The sequence below is a fragment of the Canis lupus genome, chromosome 18 (genome assembly GCF_048164855.1).
Source record: "Canis lupus baileyi chromosome 18, mCanLup2.hap1, whole genome shotgun sequence".
Taxonomy (NCBI): domain Eukaryota; kingdom Metazoa; phylum Chordata; class Mammalia; order Carnivora; family Canidae; genus Canis; species Canis lupus.
This window is the reverse complement of record NC_132855.1, coordinates 34,275,212-34,297,825: the sequence shown is the minus strand read 5'-3', so window position 1 is coordinate 34,297,825 and position 22,614 is coordinate 34,275,212. Positions and strand designations below refer to the sequence as shown.

At 37.3% G+C, this 22,614-nt stretch overlaps 1 protein-coding gene across 1 annotated transcript in view; it reads right to left on the bottom strand.

The window, feature by feature from the left end:
* The window catches only part of THSD7A (thrombospondin type 1 domain containing 7A), a 423,389-nt gene extending 416,322 nt beyond the window's left edge, over nt 1-7,067 (bottom strand). Inside the window, exon 1 of the mRNA XM_072783986.1 lies at nt 6,404-7,067. Coding sequence (XP_072640087.1) covers nt 6,404-6,587 — 184 coding nt within the window. The 5' untranslated portion in view covers nt 6,588-7,067. The remainder of the gene's footprint in view (nt 1-6,403) is intronic.
* Nucleotides 7,068-22,614: the final 15,547 nt, after the last annotated feature.

The window sequence follows — 22,614 nt, the reverse complement described above, 5'->3', positions numbered from 1 at the left end:
GAAATAATTTGATAATATTTTGATAAAATATATTATTGTAATCCATGTTACTGTGGACTACTCGACTTTGATGCTTACACTCCATCCACTCTGCTCTATCCCTATCTTCCATTTAATGAGCAAACTGTGTCACATTCCAAATTAAGCACAACTGAAGTGCAAAACACTTATTAGGATAATGCCACTGTCATGTTACTACTACCTGGAATGGCATCCCTCTCTCCTTTCTTATTTAATTAATAACAGGATTAGGATTAATATTCTTCTATATGCATTATAGAATATTGTATATTAGGACAAGTACATGAAAGAAGTTAAAAGGATAATACTTATTTTTATTTTATATTGAAGAAGTAAGGTATTATTTTATACACAACTACATAAAGGACACAGTGATTATTGTTAAAAGTATTGTCTTGCATTGGATGAACTTAGTTCAAAAGTTTAATGTGAGAAGTAATTTCCTTGAGAAATTAAAACAAAACACACACCTGTAAATATCCTAACTACCTGAATTCTGAGTAATAGCTAGTGTGCACCTTTTTATTGGATTTCAGTCTGATTTCATTGTTATAAAAATTAACTCAATTTGGGACTATACCAAAATTAAAATCTTTTGCACAATGAAGGAAATCATCAGCAAAAAGAAAAGCCAACCTTGAAGGGGAGAAGATGTTTGCAACTGATATATCTGATAAAACATTAATATCCAAAAATATATAAAGAACTTACATAACTCAACACCAAAAAAAAATCACAAATAATTGATTAAAATGGGAAGGAGGACCCGAATAAACATTTTTTTCTGAAGAAGACACACTAGGATGACAAACACATGAAAAGATGCTCAAAATCACTAATCATCAAGGAAATGCAAACCCAAACTACAATGAGATATCACTTTATACCTGACAGAATGACTAGAATAAAAAAGACAAGAAATAATGAGTATTGGCAAGAATGTGGAGAAAAAGGAACCCTCATACATTGTTGGCAAAAATGTAAATTGGTATAGCCACTGTGAAAACCAGTATGGAAATTCTTTAAAAAATTAAAAATAGAACTACCATATGGTCCAGAAATTCCACTACTGGGTATTTACCCAAAGAAAATGAAAAAAACTAAATCAGAAAGATATATACATCCCTATATTTATTGCAGCATTATTTACAAGAGCCAAAATGTGGAAGCAACCCAAGTATCTATGAATGAAGAAGGGGTGTGTGTGTGTGTGTGTATACATACATATGCAATGGAATATTACTGAGCCATCAAAAAAGGATAAGATCTTGCCATTCGTCAAAAAAGAGATGGACCTAGAGGGTAATATGCTAAGTGAAATAAGTCAGGCAGAGAAAGACAAATGCCATATGGTTTCACTTATATGTGAAATCTAAAAAACAAAATAAATGAACAAATAAAAATGGTAAGCAGAAACAGATCCATAAATACAGAGAACAAAGTGATGGTTCCTAGAGGGGAGGAGGTAAATGGATGGACAAAATGGTGAAGGAGAGTGGGAGATACAGGCTTCTAATTCTGGAATGAATAAATCACAGGAATACAAGGTACAGCATAGGAAATAGTCAATGGTATCATAATGGTGGGGTAGCTGGGTGGCTCAGTTAAGCATCTGCCTTTGGCCTAGCATGATTTCAGGGTCCTGGAATCGAGCCCAATGTCAGGCTCCCTTCTCCCTCCACTTATGCACTCACACACGCACTTGCACTCTCTCTTTCTTTCTCTCTCTCAAATGAATAAATAAAATCTTTGAAGAAATATAATGGTGTCATAATGGTGTTGTATGGTACAGATGGTAGCTACACTTCTGGTGAGCATAGCCTAATGTATGAATGTGTCAAATCACTATATTGTACACCTGAAACTAATGTCACATTGCATGTCAACTATACATCAATTTTTTAAAATAAAATAAATTCAATTACTTCATTAGGACCTTTGGGAAAATATATCTGACAGAATTGATAAAGGTTGGAGGTATTCACTATTTTCTGTCCTACTCATGTTAAGTCAGCCACATTTTACTCAATATATTGATACTCTTAGTTTAGAATTGCCAGGTAAATATTACTAGACATACTTATTATGAAAAAATTCCATATCCTAGAATATTAAGGAAAAACTAACACTAATCAGAAATTATTTATCTTCCAATAATAAAGTACTTTACCTGTGTGTATGAAATATGCTTTTCAATTATTCACACAAAGGCAAGCTATCTTTCAAATAAATGACACACAAAACTGCTAAAACATTTAACTTTTATATTTCAATAAATATTTTTAATATCTTATATTCTGGGGTTTTCACTATCAAAAAATGGCACTGTTATAATTTAAATACCCCTTGGTTATTTGATTTTATCATTATACCTTTTCCATTATCTTATTATTCAAATAAGTTTGTCTTTACTACTGCAGTTAAAACATCCTTTCCCAAAACACTTAAGTATCTTACCAATTCCACCTTTTACTTGATCATTTCTGAAATATTTCATAACTCCTCCTTTCTAGTCTTCCAGAAATGTTTTACACCTTTTGCCGCCATCCCCCTCATAAAACATCTTTAATTTAGCATGTACTGCCATTTTTCCCAGACCCATTCTGACCACCTTTCTCTGACTCTTCCACTGGTCTCTCCCCAACAGTGGCCTTCTTTAAATCTCAATATTCTCTGTGAAGTATCCTGGTTCCTCTTTTCCGTATTTCTCTTCTTTTAATGATCCCTCCAACTATCGTGCTCTGAAATATCATACATGTATTGAGTTCTCAATTTACACCTTCAGCCTCTTTCTTCTAAACTATACATCCAATCACTAGTTTTCCTGTTAGATTTATCCATCTGAGTGGATTACTATCTCAAGTTCAGTTTAACTAGATTAAATTGATATTCTTCTTCTCTAAATCCAGGCAATCTGTTCTTCCTTCTTTGACGTTCTCAGTCTCAAGTAATTGGCTATAGATATGATGGAGATCTTGATGGGATAAGTTCCTCCCCTCCTTGGCACAGAGTTCCCTACATGCTAAAGCTGAGTTAACACTACTACAGTGCGACCCCCCCACCCAGCTCTCCTCTCCTTACTCCGCACTTCCTATCGTTCTAGTTTTGCTCCCCTTTGCCTCTCAATCCCCATCCTTACTACCCTCCCAGCCTCTTCACTTCTCTCTCACCATTCTGGGCAAAGAATAGGGTCAATTCTCTGCACAAAGATGACAATAATTTTCACTTGCTTAGAGGTTTAACTCCAACATCTTTACCAGAGTTTGAAGGGTTCCTTACAATCTTGCCCCAATTCATCAAATTGGCATTACATTCATTCCCACCAAACATCCTAGACTTGAGTTGGAGTACTTTCAAGACCTAAAAATATTGTCATGCTTTTCATCTTTATATTCTCTCTTCCCTCTGCTGGAAATGAACTTCCACTCCTCTCAGAGTAAAAAGTTCAGCCTCCCCATTCAAAATCCCAATCAAGATGAACTGCTCTTTAAAATTCTCCACAACCCCCTTTATCAGCTACACAACACCCCGGCTCTCATAGTGTTTTGTTCATGCGTATGATACACCATGTTTTAACTGTTGTGTATTTACAGTATTGTTCAATGGTGAATTTCCTAAAGGAAGGGATGATAATATCTTAGTCAGCCTCTACCTCACTGAGGCCATGTAACTCACACAGTGAGCTCTCCATAATTCTTTGTTGGGAGCTGGCTTAGTAAAAATTTCATACAATACATACCTTAAACTTTTATATTATATACATTATATATGACCTATGTATTATAGACCTTAGATATATATATATACACACACACACACATATACATACAGTATGTATATACACATGTTAATAAACTATGCGTACATATATATGTGCATTTATGGTGTATGTATGAAATATGTTAAGGCTGAAAAGGCCCTTAGATATCATCTTTTCTAATCAATGAATATTACAAACTCAGAAACCAAGAACCAAAGTCATTAAATGACTTTGCTAATGCTCTGCAGCTTGTTAGTGACAAACACAGTGTTAAAGTTCCTGTCCTAGTTCCTTATCCAGTCAGTATACCTTTCCCTACATCTCTGTAATTCAATGATGTGACCAATAACGTGACTCCCTACAGTCTCCTGTACCAAGACCAAGTGTATTCCACCGGAATAGACATCCCACATGGTCTCACCTCATTTTCTCTCTCAATTCTCTTCCTGACACTTTATTTTTCATCACGTGATATACACTTAGCATTCTTTCATCTCTACACTTTCATTCCCAGTGTATCCCTCTCCTTTAAATATCCCCTAGTTCTTCTGATAACAATTCTCAATTTCTTTATAGAAATAGTAAAGCCTCCTTTCCCCCTGGGGAAAAAAAAAAAATAAAGAGGTCATTACTGTCCTCTCTAGCTTAACTCATTTTTTTTCCATCAAATCAAGGACCACCATAAAAGAGATGTCATCATCCTCCTCATCATGCTTTTATTTGCACATGCACATAACTTTGAAATTTACATATTACTTTCTAATAACTCACTCATTCAATCTTCATAACGCAATGAGTAGTCAGAAGAAGGGATCATCACATTTATATGCAGCTGAGAAAACAAGGGGTCAGAAGTTAAGTGAACTGCCAACGTTCCTACAGCTAGCAAGGGCTGGAACTGGCACTGGAACCAAGGTCTCCATATCCTTGCTCCTGAGAGTTTTCCACTATTTTAAATGGTTTATTGGCTTGTGTTCCCACCATGACATTTATGTTGACATATATTGGCACCTCAGATGCTACACAGTGAACATTGCCTAGACTCTTCTTCGATCTGAAGATTACTGCCTGGCTTTTCCTACTTTAATATCACAAATTTCAACCAGGCAAGTGCTATTTTGTCCAACACTTACTTACTTGAGAAGCTCTTACCAAGCATCCAAATAATACCATTTAATGGTAAGTTATAGTTTGATCATTGTTTGTTGTTACGACCGAGTTTTTGAAAGGTAAAACCATGGGTTTAGCTAAATTAGAGAAGCTCTTCAACTCTTTGTTTTAAAATGAAATATATTAATATGATTTCATCTGTACTTACCAATCAACTAATATTTAAACTCCAAGTGCTGGCTCATGCTAACATCCAAATGACTCTTCTAAAAGTGTGTGTGTGTGTTATTTCTTGCAACATTCAAAGGCAATTTAGGTACTTTGGCTTGTAATAAATATCTGTTCAATCTGCTCACTAAGTTGCTGGAGAGATGCAACTTCTTTAAAAATTTCAGGATATCGGTATAATTGTAGAGCAGACTGATCTGTCTCTGCAGCAGGGGGTTACAGACAGTTGAAATCGGGAAAGAGACCCACTCTGTAACTTGTTTGCAATCCCTGCCCAATACATCTTTTCCCTCCTTTCTACTGCAGCCTTCTCTCCATGTTTAGGCATTGCCAAGAAACTCTTCATTTGCCCCTACCCCTAAGCGAATGAATAACGTTTCCTACTTCATTCCTATAAGCATGCCAAGTTTCAGGTCTGCTGAAGAATTCTCAGTGTCCTTTAGCAGAGGAGGAAAAAAAGCCACTAGAGGAAGGGGAGTAATTTCTCACTTGGTATTGTTTTCCTGCCTGTCACTATCCCACCAGGACCTCTAGTCAGCACTTTGCCTGAAGGTTCTGAGGCACAATTAGTTGCTGCTTTTGTTAGTTGGTTGAAAACAAAGCAGAAGAATCCCCGTGGCAGGAAAAGTTTAAACCTCAACATCCTCACAATCGTACCCTTTAAAAATGGCACAATTCACTAATTAAGAACTGGTCTTTAACACCCTCTGGGGCGAGCTCACTGGAGCCCCATTTGCCTTTAACTGTTAGAACTCCCCTCACTTGGCTGGCTTCCACGTGTCCCACATATCACAAAGCTACACTTAACAAATTCAACTCTATACCCACAACATATCATGGCATTGCGCAAATTGCCTGAAGACGGGGCGGGGGGCGGGGGGTGCAAAAACCGGCTCTAAGCTGTTTGCTTGCTCTTTCCTGGAAATATATTTAAGAAACTCCTAGTAGAAGGAAAATCCAGGGGTCAAAAAAAAAAAAAATGCACTTCATTATGAAAGTGCAGTGCTGGGCGTCCTCATTAACTCCAGGGCTGCGAGAGAAATATCATTCCAGTGACTCACTAATGCCTCTTAGTTGTTAGGTTTTTCTTTCCTAACAGCATCGGACGTGACCTAATTTGCTTCCTAGTAATCATACTTTTTACCTTAGGATCCCAGCACACCCGGGCTATCAAGCAGCTCGGGGCGGTGGGTGGGGTGGGGTGGGGGGCTCCTGCAGCCGGGCAGTTTCGGAATGGGGCCCCAGGCGGGAAGATGAAAGAGGGGAGAACTCCGTCCCACTTACCAGTCTTCCAGAGGTAGAGGGTGGGTGCCTCAGCCCCGCCGGGAGCCGCAGCCCCGCAGGCTCCGGGGCGCAGCAGCAGCAGCAGCAGCAGCAGCAGGAGCAGCGGCAGCAGCTGCAGGACACCCCGGCGCGGGCCCGGGGCGCCGGGGCTCTGGGACGCCGAGCGCCTCGCTTGCAGCCCCATGCCGCCCGCCGCCGCTCGGGGGCCGGATCCCCAACGCCGCCCGCAGGCAATTCCCCTCCGCCCTCGCCCCGTCCTCCCAAGCAGTTCGCAAAGCAAAGCTCTTCCCTGCTATTGTTCGTTTCGGGTGCAAAGGAGGGAAAGCGCGTTTAACACCAGGGAACAATAGCGTCCGCGGTGGCCGGGGCTGCGGCCGCCACCGCCGCTGGCGGGGATGCTGCTGCGGCTGCCATTCCGCGCGGAGTGGCGGGTCCTAGCGCGAGGGAGGCGCGGTCCGCGGGGGGCGCCGCTGACGGAGCCGGGCTGGGAGGCAGCGCACCCCGCCGCCGGCTGCAGGGGGAGGGGAGGGAGGGGAGGGAGGGGAGGGGGGCCGCGAAGGAGCGAGGGGGGCTGCAGGCGGGAGGAGGCGAGCGCGCCAGGCAGGGCGAGAGCAAGGAGCCGAGGCGAGAGCGGGCAGCCAGACCAGCGCGCCCGCCCGAGAACTCCCTTGCACATGGTGCGGCGAAACAGGTTTGGAAGGATGCGCCAATAAAAAGAGCGCTCGCCCGACGGGCTCCAGCGTGACAAATGACAGGCATCGAAATTCACCGTCATCCGAGGAGCCAAACGCCGGATCTGCGGGCACGCTATTCTTAGTGTGCATTTACACAAAGCATCGGTGTTTGTGATTTATCTGTAAGCGGCGGCTTCTGAATTACTTTACGTGGGGAGCAAGGATTTATGATCAGATGTGAAGAACATAGTAAAAGAGCAGAGTTGTCGACTTGCTGTTGAAATGCATTTGGACACTTTTGTCATTGTTGTTGTTTCTTCTTCTTCTTTTTTTTTTTTTTAACTTGATCTGTTCTCAATAGCAATATGAACGGTATTGACCCATTGGGACAATTCAAAGGGCACTGTCTTTTTAGGGTCTTTGAAATTGAAATAGTATTTATTAAGCGTTTCACAATGCTACTCCAGTTATGTGGATAAAATTTCACAAAAACCAATCTTGAAATTTTGTTTCAGATCTGCATGAAATGAAAGGGCTGACCCCTTACCTACTTCTGTCCCCAAATATGCTACCCTCAAGTACCCACACAGCTGTGAGTAAAACTAAGGGGAGAATCGGGTTTCCACTATTTGGGTATCTCCCAATTAGTACTTTCTTTACCTAAAAAATCCTGGACATTAATTTCTCTGAACTCTTACTATAGAAAAATGCCTTTCATAATCTAAGTAACCTGATGTTTTGGGGTCTTTTGTTCTTTGTGTTTTTACTTTCTTAAACCACACACAATAAAGGAATGTGTATGAAATCAGATAATGCTTTGCCCTTTCTCGCCTTCTCTCTTTCCGTCAATAATAACCTTTTATTAATTCATTTTCTAGTAAAGCTAAAATAATAAGGCATTTAGCCAATTAAAAAGTCAGCAAACAGAAAGCCAAAGAAAACTATCCACATCCGGTCAGCAATACTTGGCCAAATAAAATTTAAAAAGCAGGAAAACTACTCTTTATGACTTTACTCCAACAACACAGCCAACTCAAGAGTTTAAAATGAGGAAACTACCGTTTCTGAAAGAGGAAACCTTCCATAAAGCTCTCTTGGGACGCCTGCCGTTTTGCAGATCATTCCAGACACAGCCCTTCTGCATGCATTAGATTAAAAGCAGGTTTGATCAAATAATTCCCAGGTCCTGCCTGTTTAAGTATTCTGACATCAGAGGAAATTAGCAATGTTTAAGGTTGCAGATTCCGTCTTTGTTTACTTTCCACTCTGTTAGGCCTCTAAGAGGGAATTAAAAGCTCAGAGAGTCCTAGCTCTGCCAGTCTGTGATTAGGAGAGATAAACTAGTGTGGATTACTATTCCTTCACTGGTTTAAAACACACACATACACACGCGCGTGCAAGCAACAATCAAAAGATTATAGGTTGATAAGGGATACAAAGGAAGTCTGATCCTAACAAATGTATGGTTCCCCAGAGGAGCACTTGTTTCAACAGTTACACCCAAGAAGAAAACAGAACCTGCTATGGCTTCCTTGGTTCTGTCCTCTTAGGGGAAACTCCACAGCATCACTCTACAATGGCAGTGCTTTCCTATTCTGATTATGTTTATTTCTCAGCTACTGTTAGGGCCTTTCAGGTTTACCCTGAAATCCTCTAACTCCAGCACAGGGAAGATTTCAATTGGAAGTACTGTGTTCACAACAGCCTACTTTCAGCATTCTTAGGGAGTCCCAAACCAATTCACCAAGTAGAAACTCATTATATAACAGAAGACAGACAATCTAAAGAGTCAAGTTAGTATGATTTAATGTGCAGGGTAATTAGCCCTTCAAGAAGCCATCATATGCTATAGTTAATGGCTTACTGTCAAAAGAAAATTTAAGAGTCTGATGTTTATATTTATCCATGATCATAGAATAATTACTCATCTGGTCAAGAGTTTAAATGTTATAGCTACAACTTCAAGCATTGTACATAAAAGCCAGGAAGCACTTCTAAGTAAAAAAAAAAAAGTGCTGCCATCTAAAATACACAACTAGGATGAATATTCTGGAGCAGTGTTTGAAAATAGCCAACAATTTGTTTCCTCCTTTAATTTCAAATTACACAAGGCTTAAGGGTTACATACACACACGTGCCCTATCAGTTAGTAGTAAAGACATCTCTGGACAAGGATGCAGAAACTGAGTCGTATAAGCATTTGTCCCCACAACTGCCACATATCTGTTCCATAACAATGACATTATTGCACTTGAGGACAAAAATATATGGGTCTCTGAGGAGACAGATGTGAAATATATATTCAGATACATGTTCCTTTGTGAAAGCTACCGTGTCCAGTTGGATAAATCCTATCAATAAAACTGATGGACGGCAAGACATAGCCATCTTTGTTTTCTAGAATATGATATAAATAATACACAAATGTTTAATGACATGATGTCAAAATTTAGTCATGAGAAGTCTCAGGGATGCAGATTAAATTGACCATCTGTACAACCTGCCACAAAGGAAATCGTTCATCATTTTTCATGAAGAACTGTTCAAGTATTAATGAGCCAGGGCTACGAAAGTTTTCCAAACCAATGGGTGAAAAATGCAAAGCATATTTTTTTAATATTTAGAAATGAGACACTTCTGAACCTCTCACCCCTCAAGTGGTGTCCTTTCGTGAGTCTTTATTACTTCTGTTGTCATTTCTAAATTCCAGATAGTGAGGATGTGTACATATCTACACACATAAATGAAGGAATATACACAAAAAAATCACTCACTGACACAGTGAAGTACCTAAGAATGTCCATTTTGAAATGAAAACTTTAATTTTTTCTATATAAACACATTTTGCCATACTTAAAAAAAAAAAAAATCATCACCCAAAGGAATTGTTTGTCTGGCCTCTAGGTGTCATACTTGACCAAGATTTGTGGTAGACAAAATTTAATTTGGGCTTCTGTCAATTCCCTCCTTGCCACACCCACCAAAGTATTAAGCAATAAAACATTTTACTTTTTATCTTTGTAATAAGGAGTCACAGATTTTACTTTCTTTTCCAGTTCTGACGCTGACATTCACCTTTTATTTTCTTTCCAATTCTTTTTCTTTCTAACTTTTGTTTCACTGGTTGGTCGGTTGGTTGGTTGATTCGTTTGCTGGCTTGTAGGTATGTGTGATGAGGGCAGGGCAGATTCTAAATTTCAAATAGTTTTACAGAAAGAAAATTAATCCCACCATTTCTCCATTTTACTCAAAACTAAGCTTGTTTGGTAACAATATGGATATGCAACAAATACTGAGACCCCTTGTTTTGAGTATCAGGTGAAAATGTGTAATATTTTGGTTCACAACCTTCTCCGGATCCCATCCTAGGCCATGTGTAAGCACCAACAGACCTGGACACAGTGTAGTATCGAAATTTCTAAAATATTTCACCAGTGAGTGACTTAATGAACACCTGAGTCAGTGCAGTCATTCAGGCATTTGAAAAACACAGAGGAACAACATATATAAAGGCAAGAGAATTGACAAGTTATGACTAGTTGTGTTGATACCTCAGACAATTAAAAGATACAGGCCTTTAACAAACTATTGAAAACTAAAAATGAAGGTCAAGAGTCCTTCAAAAGAGACCTCTGTCTCCTGCTGCGATAGGGTAGAAAACAGCAGAAGATCAAACTGAAAATTAAAGTTAAGAGCTGACAACTGCAAGATGATCGATTGATAAAGCCAGGCAAACTTTGTTATGCTGAGATCAGGATTCTGCTTGGGAATACCTGGAACCTGACAGGCGGGACAAGTCTTTCCAGGTGGATGTCTCAAAGTCTTTGTGTCCAGACTCCTCTGAGTTCCCAGAGCCTTCCCAGCTGGCTCCTCCCTATTAGAGCTAGCATCACCACCCACCCCTACACACACACACACACACACACACACACACACACATGCTTCTCTGGAAGACTTTGTGTTCCTTGCTCTACCCTCTCTCCTAGTCTGGAGGTAGACAACTAACTAGGGTTAATTTGCTGCATTAAGTCAGCATAGGATAGACTGTGCCTGTTTAAATCATAAAAGGAGCTGCAAAGAATTAGCTAGGATGTGCTGGTAAGAGCCAGAAGAAAATTCAAGGGGCTAGACTTTGAGAGTGTCTGAGTAGAGGGCAGAACATAAGACAAGATAAGAGGGAGTTTATTAGCTTAGGGAACACTCCAAGGAGATAGAATTTAATGCCCTGCCAAGAACTAAAAGGGCAGTGCAAGCTGGTGGTTCCCAGAAGCCTGGACGAGCACGGATGGAAACTGTGATCCAGACAGATGGGGAAGGAGGGGATATGTTGGAATGAAGACATCTTATAAGGACAAGGAAGACCCAAGAATGGATTACGGTCCTCCAAGGGGACATACAGAGGACACACTAAAAAACAAAAACATCCAAGATGTGATGGTGAAAGAGACAACAGTATCATAAAATTCCACAGTGTGTCTTTTTATTTATTTATGAAAGACACTGAGAGAGAGAGAGAGAGAGAGAGAGAGAGGCAGAGACATAGGCAGAGGGAGAAGCAGGCTCCATGCAGGAAACCCAATGTGGGACTCGATCCCATGACTCTGGGATCACTCCCTGAGCGAAAGGCACGTTCAACCTCTGAGCCATCCAAGTGTCTCCCACAGTGTGTCTTTGCATGCCACCAGAGGAGAGGAGACCAGAAAGGTTTAAGTCCCTGATCTGTTTCAGTTAATTTTTGTACAGTTATGAAGGTTCTAAATTTAGTATTTTGCACACTGATATCCAATTGTTCCACCACCATTTAAAGGGTTATTTTTCTTATTGAATTGTGTCAACACTTTTTACCAAAACTAATTTGACCATAAATGAAAAGGCTTGGGCAGCCCCAGTGGCTTAGCGATTTAGTGTGGCCTCCAGCCCAGGGTGTGATCCTGGAGACCCAGGATCGAGTCCCACGTCAGGCTCCCTGGATGGAGGCTGCTTCTCCCTCTGCCTGTGTCTCTGCCAATCTCTCTCTCTCTCTCTCTCTCTGTCTCTCATGAATAAATAAATAAAATATTTTGGCTCCACTGACAGGCTCTTTGTGTTCATACCACATTACCTCGATTATTGTAGCTTATATTAAGTTTTGAAATTTAATAATGTTAGGACTGTCAATTTTTTTTCTTAAAACATTTTGCCTATTCACTGTCCTTTGCATATCATCCCTTTTTCAGGATCAACTCCTCAATTTCTGCAAACTGCCTGCTGAGATTTAGAAAGACATTGCGATGAATCTATAGATAAATTTGAGATGAACTGTCATATTAATGATACTATCTTCCAATTGATGAACATAAAATACCTCTTCTTAGATCTTCATAACTTATTGTCAAGAATATTTTATACTTTTCAGTGCACAGACTGCACATATTTTGCTAAATTTAGACCTCAGTTTTATTGTTTCTGATGTATTTGTGAACAATCATTTTCTGAATTTCATTTCAGATTTCTAATTGCTTAGATATAGAAGTCAAGTTGATTTTTATGTATTGATTTTATACCCTACAATCTTAACTCATCTCTTCTAATAAATATTTTCTAAATTTCAAATTTTCAATATATAAATTATCTGCATAGACATTTTTATTCCTGCCTTTTCAATCTGAAAGCCTTACCTGTTATTACAATGCTATTATAATTATTATTTTGCCTATTATCTGAGTTAAGACTTTCAGCACAATGTTAAATGCAAATGGAAAGAGCTGGCATCTGGCTTTGGGACTGATCTTAGAAAGAAAATATGCAGTCTTTCACTATGAAGTATGATGTGAGCTGTAGACTTTTTTCATAGATGCCATTTCCATGCCTAGATTGGGAAATTTACATTAATTCTTAGATTGTTGAAAGTTTTTATCATGAGTGGGTGTTGGATTTTCCTGAATGATTTTCCTGCATGCTTTAGCTGTTTTATATCCTTTAAATGATCAATATAGTATATTAATCGATTTCCTGACGTTAAATCAACCTTGCATTCTTCAAATAAATCACACTTGGTCATGATATATATCCTTTATGTTACTGAATTTGATTTTCAAAGTCAGTTTAGGTTTCTTCAGCTACTCATAAGGAGCATTGATCTTGAGTTTATTTTCTGTTGTTGCTGTTACTTGTGATACTAGCTGGCTTTGGTATCAGGGTAATATAGACCTCAGAGAATACGTTGGGATGTGTTCTTTCTTCTATTTTCAAAGTTTGTGAAGGATTGTATGACTTCTCCTTTAAATACTTAATATTCACTATTGACACCAGCTGGGCCTGGACATGTCCTTTGTGAAGAAATATTTCATTACTGTTTCAATTTCTTCACTTGTTATAGATCTCCCTGGGTTTTCAGTTTCTTCTTCCCTAAGTTTTGGTACCTTGTGTTCTAGGAATTTATCCATATTATCCAAGTTGTTAAAATCATTGGCAAAGTTTGTTCATAATATTCAATTAAAACTCTTTAAATTGTGATGCCTGGGTGGTTCAGTGGTTGAGCGCCTGCCTTCAGCCCAAGGCGTGATCCTGGAGTCACTTGGATCCTGGATCCAAGTCCCACATCAGGTTCCCTGCATGGAGCCTGCTTCTCTCTCTGCCTGTGTCTCTGCCTTTCTCTGTGTCTCTCATGAATAAATAAATAAAATCTTTAAAAAATAGTAATTATAATTAAAAAATCCTTTCAATTTATCTAGGGCTAGTAGTGATTTTACCTCCTTCGTTCCTGACTGGGAATTCATGTCTGTTTTCTCTTTACTTGGTCTAGCTAAAGGTCTTTACAATTTTAACTTCACATAGAACATACTTGGTTTTTGTCTTTTTAATTTTCTTTATTGATTTTGTGTTTAATTCCTTGATTTACATTCTAATTTTATAATTTCCTTTTTTTCTTCTTGCTTTAGGTTTGGCTAAACCTAAAGGCTCTTTTTTTTCTCATTTCTTAAGGTAGAAACTTAGGTTACTTGGGTACTTACACAGAATATTTCCTTAAATTACTGAGGCCTTTCATATTTTTTGATATAAGACTTAAAGACAAAAATTTCCTCCTAGTATTGCTTATCTACATTACATACATTTTGATATGTTGTGTTTTATTTGCATTCAGTTCAAATATATCCTTAATTTCCCTTATGATTTACTCCTTGATTTAGGAGTTATTTTCAAACACATTATGTAATTTCTAAATATTTGAAGGTTTTCCAGATCTATTTATGATGTAGAAGTTTAATTTATTTGTAGTAAGAAGACCTATTTTGCACAATTTCTAGGTTTGGTTTAGTTTTGTTTTACCTTTGTTCGGCTTTGTCTTATGATCCAGCTTATGGTTTATATTGAAGAATGTTTCACCAGCACTTAAGAAGAAACTCCTTCAGACACTGGAGTTTCCTATAAAGTACAAGTTGATTGATAGTGTTGTTTAAATTTCTATATCCTGGTTGTCTTGCTGTGTAGTTGTTTTATCAATTTTTGAGAGTGGATTATTGTTTTCTCCAGGTACTACTGTTGAATTTATTTTTCCTTTTAGTTTGGTCAGATTTTATGTCATATATTTGGGAGCTCTGTTGTTAAGTGTGCATATAGATATACACTGATTGTTATATTTTCCTCATGAATTGACCCTTCTATCATTAAGACATATCCTTTACTGTTTCCACCAATTTTTCTTGGTGTGCAGTCTATTATTTTGATAATAAAACTACTTTAGCTCACTTACTGTTGTTTGCGTAGCATATATTTTTCCATCCTTTAACTTGCAATCAATTTTTATATTGAAATTGGGACTATATCCCTTCTAGACAGTACATAAGCTGAATTTGTTTTTAATCTAGTCCAATAACTGTTTGCCTTTGGATTGAAGTTTTTAGTTTATTCACATCTGATGTAATTACTCAAATTGTTATATTTACATTGCCATTTTGCTATTCTCTGTTTTATATCTTTTTTTTTAGTAACAGCTTTGAGGCATAATTTATATGCCACATAAGGTGCCCATTTAAAGTATAAAATGCACAGGTTTATCCATGCAGTTTTACAGTTATCATCACCATGTAGTTTTAAAACCTTGTCATTAAGCCAAAAAGAAATCCTCAGCCCATTGTCAGTTACTCTCATTCTTCCCTTCCCCCAGACTCTGACAACCACTAACTTAATAATGAGTTGATCTATTCAGGATATTTCACATACATGTAATCAAAATATGTGGCCTTTATGAATGGTTTCTTTCACTTAGTGTAAGTTTTCAAGGTTCATTCATGGTATATCATGAATCATAATCTTATTGTATTTCATGGTCAAATAATATACTTTGTGTGAATATACTACATTTTCTTTAGCCTTTAATCAATCGATGGATATTTGAGTTATTTCCACCTTTTGGCTATTAAAAATAGTACTGTTATAAATATTTACATATATCTTATCTTTCTTTGTTCCTCTGTTACTCCTTTATGCCTTCTTTTGTATTTTTGCAGGATACTATTGAATTCCTCAGGATTTTTTATTTTAAAATTTTTTAAATTTTTATTTATTTGAGAGAGAGCATGCATGTATGCATGCAGAAGCGGAGTGATGGGGAGCAACCGAGGAAGAGAGTACAAGTAGATTTCCTGGTTGGGCAGGGAGCTGGACTCAGGATGATCCCAGGACCCTGGGACCATGACCTGAGCTGAAGGCAGAAGCTTAACAAACTAAGCCATCCAGGCAATCCCCTCTGGAATTTTTAAAATAAAATTTTAATTTAGTGGTTACTCTAAGACTGTATATTTCAGCTTTTCAACACTTACTTCAGAATATTATTCCCATAAAATATAAAATCTTTTTGAATATATCTTTTTCTCCTCCTTCTATATGATCTATATATATTACAAACCCAACAAAACAGTGTTGTAAGTCCTGTATAAAATTTTATATATTTTAGAAAGCAGAAGAAAATATGAATAAATACATTTATAGACTTATATTTAATCATATGTTTAACATTTCTGACACTCTTCATTTCTTATGTGATTGGAGTTATTGTCTGGTTTCATTTCCCTTCAGACTGATGAACTTCCATTAGTTTTCCTATAAGGCAGGTCTGTTAAGCAATCCTCAGACTTTATCTGTCAACATCTTCATTTTTGAAGGGTGGTTTGGTCGGATAAAGATTTCTTGGTTTACACTGTTTTCTTTCAACTCTTTGAAGATGGCATTGCAATGTCTTCTGGAAGCCACTGTGCCTAATGAAAAGTCAGCTAATGACCTTGTTGTGGTTCCTTTGTATTTGAGGAATCTCTTTTCTCTGATGCTTTATAATATTTTCTTATTATATTTGATGTGGGTCATCTATTCTACTCAGGGTTTGTTAATTTCTTAAGTGTTTAATGTCTCTCAGCAAATTTGGGAAGTTTCTGCACACTGTTTCTTCAATATATTTTTCTGCTCCCTTCTCATTTTCCTTCTGGAACTTCAATGACTTATTTGTTGGCATGCTTGATTTCATTCACAGATCTTTAAGTTTTTGCTCATTTTACTTTTTTCCCTCTCTATTCATCAGATTAGATCATTTCTACTAACCTATGTTCAAGTTTAGTGATTCAATGTTTCTATTTTCCAGGATCTTAGACTACTTCATCTTTTGACTGAGTATCTCAATATGTGGCTGACATGATTGCCTCTGAAGAAAAGGGGAAGGCAAGAGAGTTCTAAAGTACTATGAGATGTTTACATTACTGTTCTCAACTTACCATTAGGTGAAATTATACCATATAGCCACAATCTAACTGCAAGGGAAGCTGGGAAATTTGTCTCCCATTATGACCAGAATGAAGAAAATGGAGTGGATTCAATGAGCACATAGCAATACATATATTCCTACATGCCTACATCAGGCAATTGTCACCCAAATGGCTTGTGGATTTTTTTGTTTTCTGCTTACCTAGGTATCCTGTCTACATATTATCAGGTGAAATTATTGGGCACATATATGAATAATAGTGTGTTAATAACCAGTCAATGTAAAAACTGGATTCTGTTCTCTAGAATGCTGACAGCAATGAAGTTGGCATTGGAAGACCTCTGTTAGGGTTCAATTCTGATCAAATAAGAAAAAGAAATTCAAATTGGAGGCAGGCTGGGAATGATTACTTCATAATATGTTGAAGAGAAGAGATCTCTCTGCTTTATTCCCAAATCCTACAAAATTATCAATAGCAGAATTTAAAATGTATATATAATGTATAAATAAATGCATAAGGCCAAATAGCAGAAAAAGAAACACTTCATCTTTGATAAAAGAAGTGAACAGATAGTATTTTCCTATGTCACATTACCACTTTAGCTCTGTATTTGCACAGATTTTTATACCAGGTTTCAGATTTCACTTCATAATCCCTCAGATATGATTCACATCAACTGCAATGAGAATGGCTCTCTCTGGGCTCCACAACACGACAGCCTTCCTTCATCTCACTTTCAGAATATGAGATACTCCTACCCTTTCCTGATAAACATTTTTTGCTTTGTTTCTGATATATAAGGTATGAGCTTCCTCCATTTAGTTGAGTTAAAGTTTTCTTCTCACTGAATTTTTCACTTTTTTCTAAACTTTTTAAAGTAATCTCTATACCCATCGTGGGGCTCAAACCCAGAACCCCAAGATCAAGAGTCACAAGTTCTACCAACTGAGCCAGTCAGGTACTCCTCTCAATTTTTTTTTTTGACACCACTCGTTTTGTATTATCTCCTTTCCTTTTGTATTTGGTCTTATTTATACACTTCAAGTTCTGCTGTTGATGTTTTTGTACGGTTTGAGGATGGATGAAGCAGAGAAAACTTGTAAATTCAACCCTCATGTTTAATTGGGACACATTATTTTATTTTCTATTTTTCTTTCATATTTTCTAGTCAACTATTAAAACCTTAATATTTAATTGAGTGATGTTTGTTATCTTTACAGGCTAAATATCAGTTAAAACTTTTACATCGAGGGGCACCTGGGTGGCTAAGCAGTTGAATGTCTGCTTTTGGCTCAGGTCATAATCCCGGGGTCCTGGGATCGAGTCCTGCATCGAGCTTTCTGCAGGGAGCCTGCTTCTCCTTCTGCCTATGTCTCTACCCCTTTCTGTGTCTCTCATTAATAAATAAAATCTTTAAAGAAAAAAAAGAAACCTTTCACATCAGATGAAATAGATAGTGAAGATACTATTATGTGGCAAAAGAAAAAATAACAGAGTTTTAACTTTTGCATGTAGCTAGTAACAAGAGCAAAAGTAGTAGGATGCCATGATTTCCCTATACACTGTATTGTTCAAATGAGAGACAGCTTTCTAAAAATCAATGACTTGGTAGAGAGTATCTGCACTAAAAAATGTAATAAACGCAAACATATGTCTAATTTGAATTTATTCATAGTAGTATAAGGCTCATAACAGATGCATGACAAGTATTTGTGACAAGAGGGAAATCATTCAAATAAATAATTCACTTGCCTAAAATTTAAAAAGAACTGTTTTGTTTGTTTTAGTAATCAGAAGGGAAGAGTAACAGCTGTGCCTAGGTGTTCTAGGATAGAAAATGCAGAATGAATTCAAGAACAATACTTTTGTGAAGAATGAATGAATCTTGGCATACGAGCACCATTAACAAACTAAAAACTTGAAGTTTGCCTTTGAGATAAAATTTAATTTACTAAATAGTAGTTATGTTTTTTATAAAAATTAATAATTTTTTAGTTTCATATTGATATTTTAAGTCGATATGTCTTTCTTTGCAAGTAAGTGTCCTTTTTAAAAAAGATTTTATTTATTCATTCATGAGAGACACAGAGAGAGAGAGAAGCAGAGACACAGGCAGAGGGAGAAGCAGGCTCCATGCAGGGAGCCTAATGTGGGACTCAATCCCGGGTCTCCAGGATCAGGCCCTGGGCTGAAAGCGGCGCTAAACCACTGAGCCACCAGGGCTGCCCAAAAGTGGCCTTTCTGTATACTTCTGCCAAGTAGGTGGTGAAAACAGACCAGCAGTTCAACACATCTTGGCATTCATAAGTATAGATGCATTCATTTTTATAGACTAAGATATGCTTACATCTCACACCATGCATTATAAAGCAATAAAAAACTATATTTATGCAGAATTCATTTGGCAATCAAAATCAACCTCACTGCAAGATGAAGATATGACACTTCTAGGGGAAAAAAGCAAATGTCACTAAATTAGCTCCATCCATTGTACTATCCTGTGGTGACAACAGACATCACTACCAATTTTCTCAATCTGCTAGTACACATCTGTAACTAAAAACAGTATAAAAAGCTTTCTAATTAATTGCTACTGGCAGACCTCTACTTCCAAAAGTTTTTCCCCTGAGATACAGATGCTAACCTGACTCAGCATATGAAATTGCATACTTTTATAATTTACAAAAAAAATATTTTTCTTTTATTTGCTAATAGATGGCACAGAGAATGTTGCAAGGGGTCCCAGATGATACAAGATATTTTTTAATTATTTTCTTTTCTAACTAGAATAATGGGTTGAGAGCCTCCAAGTCTGGGCTGAACAATAGCTCACCACCCAATTTTACTTTACTCAACTAAAAAGAGATAAACATAAGCAGCTCAGCTGCGATATGAATAAAGCAGTTCTTAAAAACTGTATCAGCAAGTACAACTACATAATCCACAATATATTTCACTTACCGAATTGCTGTGAGCCCTCAATGCAAGAGAGCTGGATTGTGACAGAACATTTTTATAAACACATGGGTACCTAAATGAAAAGTGATAGAAACCACTTTTTGCAGCTCTTTGAATATTCTGAAATTCTTCCATTTTGAGGCCAAATTCAAAGTAGGGATATAATACCAACCTAAGAGCAGTCTCATCAAAATCATGCAAAGCCAAGTATCTAGATTTAGGCTCTTCCTAGAACCTGTTGAGTCACAACCCAGATGTAGTCATATAAAAATTTAGAAGACCCACTTATCACAATTTTTATGCAGTCTCCACTATGTCTCCCAAATCAAATTAAGGAAAATTCACCCATTCATTCAACAACAACAACAAAAATGGGACAAAGCTTATTGAGTGCCTACCATGTAACAAGTGCTGTGTCAAAGCTCTAGAATACAGTGACTTATGCATCATGCATCTCTCACTGAGTTTACATGTATGCATGACACAGAGCTTGGATCTGTACATGCTAGTCAAACTGCTGTATTCCTTGACTCTAGAGCAACATAATATTCATGATTGGTGTTATATAAACAAAAATGAAATGAAATATGGAGAAAAACACAAAATTAAGAAAAAAATCTTTTAATATATTAATAGCCAGAGTATTCTATTGGCATATAAATACCAGTGGGTATTGTCCTCAACCGATACTCTGCAGAGTAAACTGCTCCAGACAGGCAGCCCCCACAATGTGTAATGAGCAGAAACTTCATGCTCTCTCTGTTGCCACTACTGATGTTTGAGTCCTGCTGTTCTCACATTCTGGGCTGCTGAGATGACTGCACTTTCTTGGCAGCTGAAAGGAAAGCTTGCTCTGGTTTCTCCCATAACAAGCAAGGGACAAAACCCATAATCCATCTTAATTTCACCCCATGTGAATTGAAAGGTAGTGTTGGTGGGTGAAGAAGCATGACTGACAATGGCTAGTGTGAAAGAAAACAAACACCAAAATAAACAATGAAAAACATTAACTCAATGGGCTTAAACCACAAGAGATTTCTCTGTAGTGAAATGGAGCACAGACCCAGACCCAATCATATTTCAAAAGCTCATTATACAATTATGGCGGCTTTTAATGGTTTAGTGTTCTTAGAAAAAATAGGTCCCACAGATAAAGACAGTAAGTAGAGATTTTTAAGTGGGTAATGTGTACAGATGGTTTGTTTTTGTTTTTGCTTTTAACGAATAGGGACACTTTATTTCATTATTTCAGATCATACAAGTACAGAGGAGCACCAATGCTAGTCTACTTTTCATAAATATTTTCTCATAAAATTCCAACAAGTATGTTTATTTCTGACATAATATGGATTATTTCCTTAGTATTCCATGAAGTTAAAAATCTGCTGCATTGGGGATCCCTGGGTGGCGCAGCGGTTTGGTGCCTGCCTTTGGCCCAGGGCGCGATCCTGGAGACCCGGGATCGAATCCCATGTCAGGCTCCCGGTGCATGGAGCCTGCTTCTCCCTCTGCCTGTGTCTCTGCCTCTCTCTCTCTCTCTCTCTCTCTCTCTTTGTGTGTGACTATCATAAATAAATAAAAAAAATAAAAAAATAAAAAAAATCTGCTGCATTATGTTGCTTCATATTGGACTGTTAGCCACCATATTCTTCAGTCATTAAAAAGAAGAGTCTAAGCCACACGATAAATAAACCTAATGCTTACCTCTGAGCAACAAAGTAATTAAAATTAATAGTAAACATTTGCTTTACAGCATGTTTTTCCTCTCTAAATTATGATTTTTGCAACATTTCTTTAAATGGATTTTACTTTTATTGCATTGCAAAAGTGGAATCATATTCTTTGTATGCACTTCATTATCTCATTTGATTGGGTTTTAATTCCTGCAACATACAGCAAAGGCTGATGTGCCTTTTGCAATTTGAAACAGTGGTTGCATGCTGAGAATAATTAGCTTCACTAAGGCAGAACAAATGATTTCTTTGCAAAACACCAACTCTGTGTTTCAACAAAGATAATTGCAGAATATTCAAGTTATCTGGGGTCTTCCAATATACTGGTGACTTTGAGTTTAATTAACATTTTTGTAATCTTAATTCCCTAAGAACTATAGCGACCCGGAGATTATTATAAAGAATTTTGCTTTTGAAATCTGGAGGTGGGCAGACTTTCTTTTTTTGAGTTGGTTCATTTGATTTGTCAGTTTCCATTAAAATATTTATTGTATGTTGATTCTTTTTAATCAAGTATTACTTGCTTCTAATCATAATTTAAGAAAAATAATTGTATTGTTGGCTGCTACCAGAATGGCACTGGACTATTATTCCTGCCTAGTTTATTAATCTGATAGAGGAATATTTGTAAGAAACCAGATTAAACTTTTCCACATTTTTTACTGAGATCTTATGAAGATGGTAATTAAATTCCATCAACCAATTTGTACTAAAGAGAAGTCACTTAGTGATAGCAACAGAAAGATTCAAATTTTTTAATAATTAAGGGGCTAACCTTCTTTAAACTTGTAAAATTTGTACTAAAATGTTCATTCAATTATTTATATTTTAGTTAAGATTCTTATGGAGTTAATGATTATTGTAGCACGTTCAGTGTAAGCATTAATCAAAGTTTATTATACATCAAAAAGGTCATAGGCCCATCTTGCCCTGAAATTAAGCCTTACTTTCATGTCCCTACATGGCTACAGGAAACTTAAGTTGTTGCTGTCTTACAGAGAACCATCTAGTACCTTACGGTTCCCAATACTTCGATGCTAATGGTTTGACAAGTCTAATTTATGCAATACTCCTTCAACTGCTCTACACTACAAACAAATTACATTCCCCCC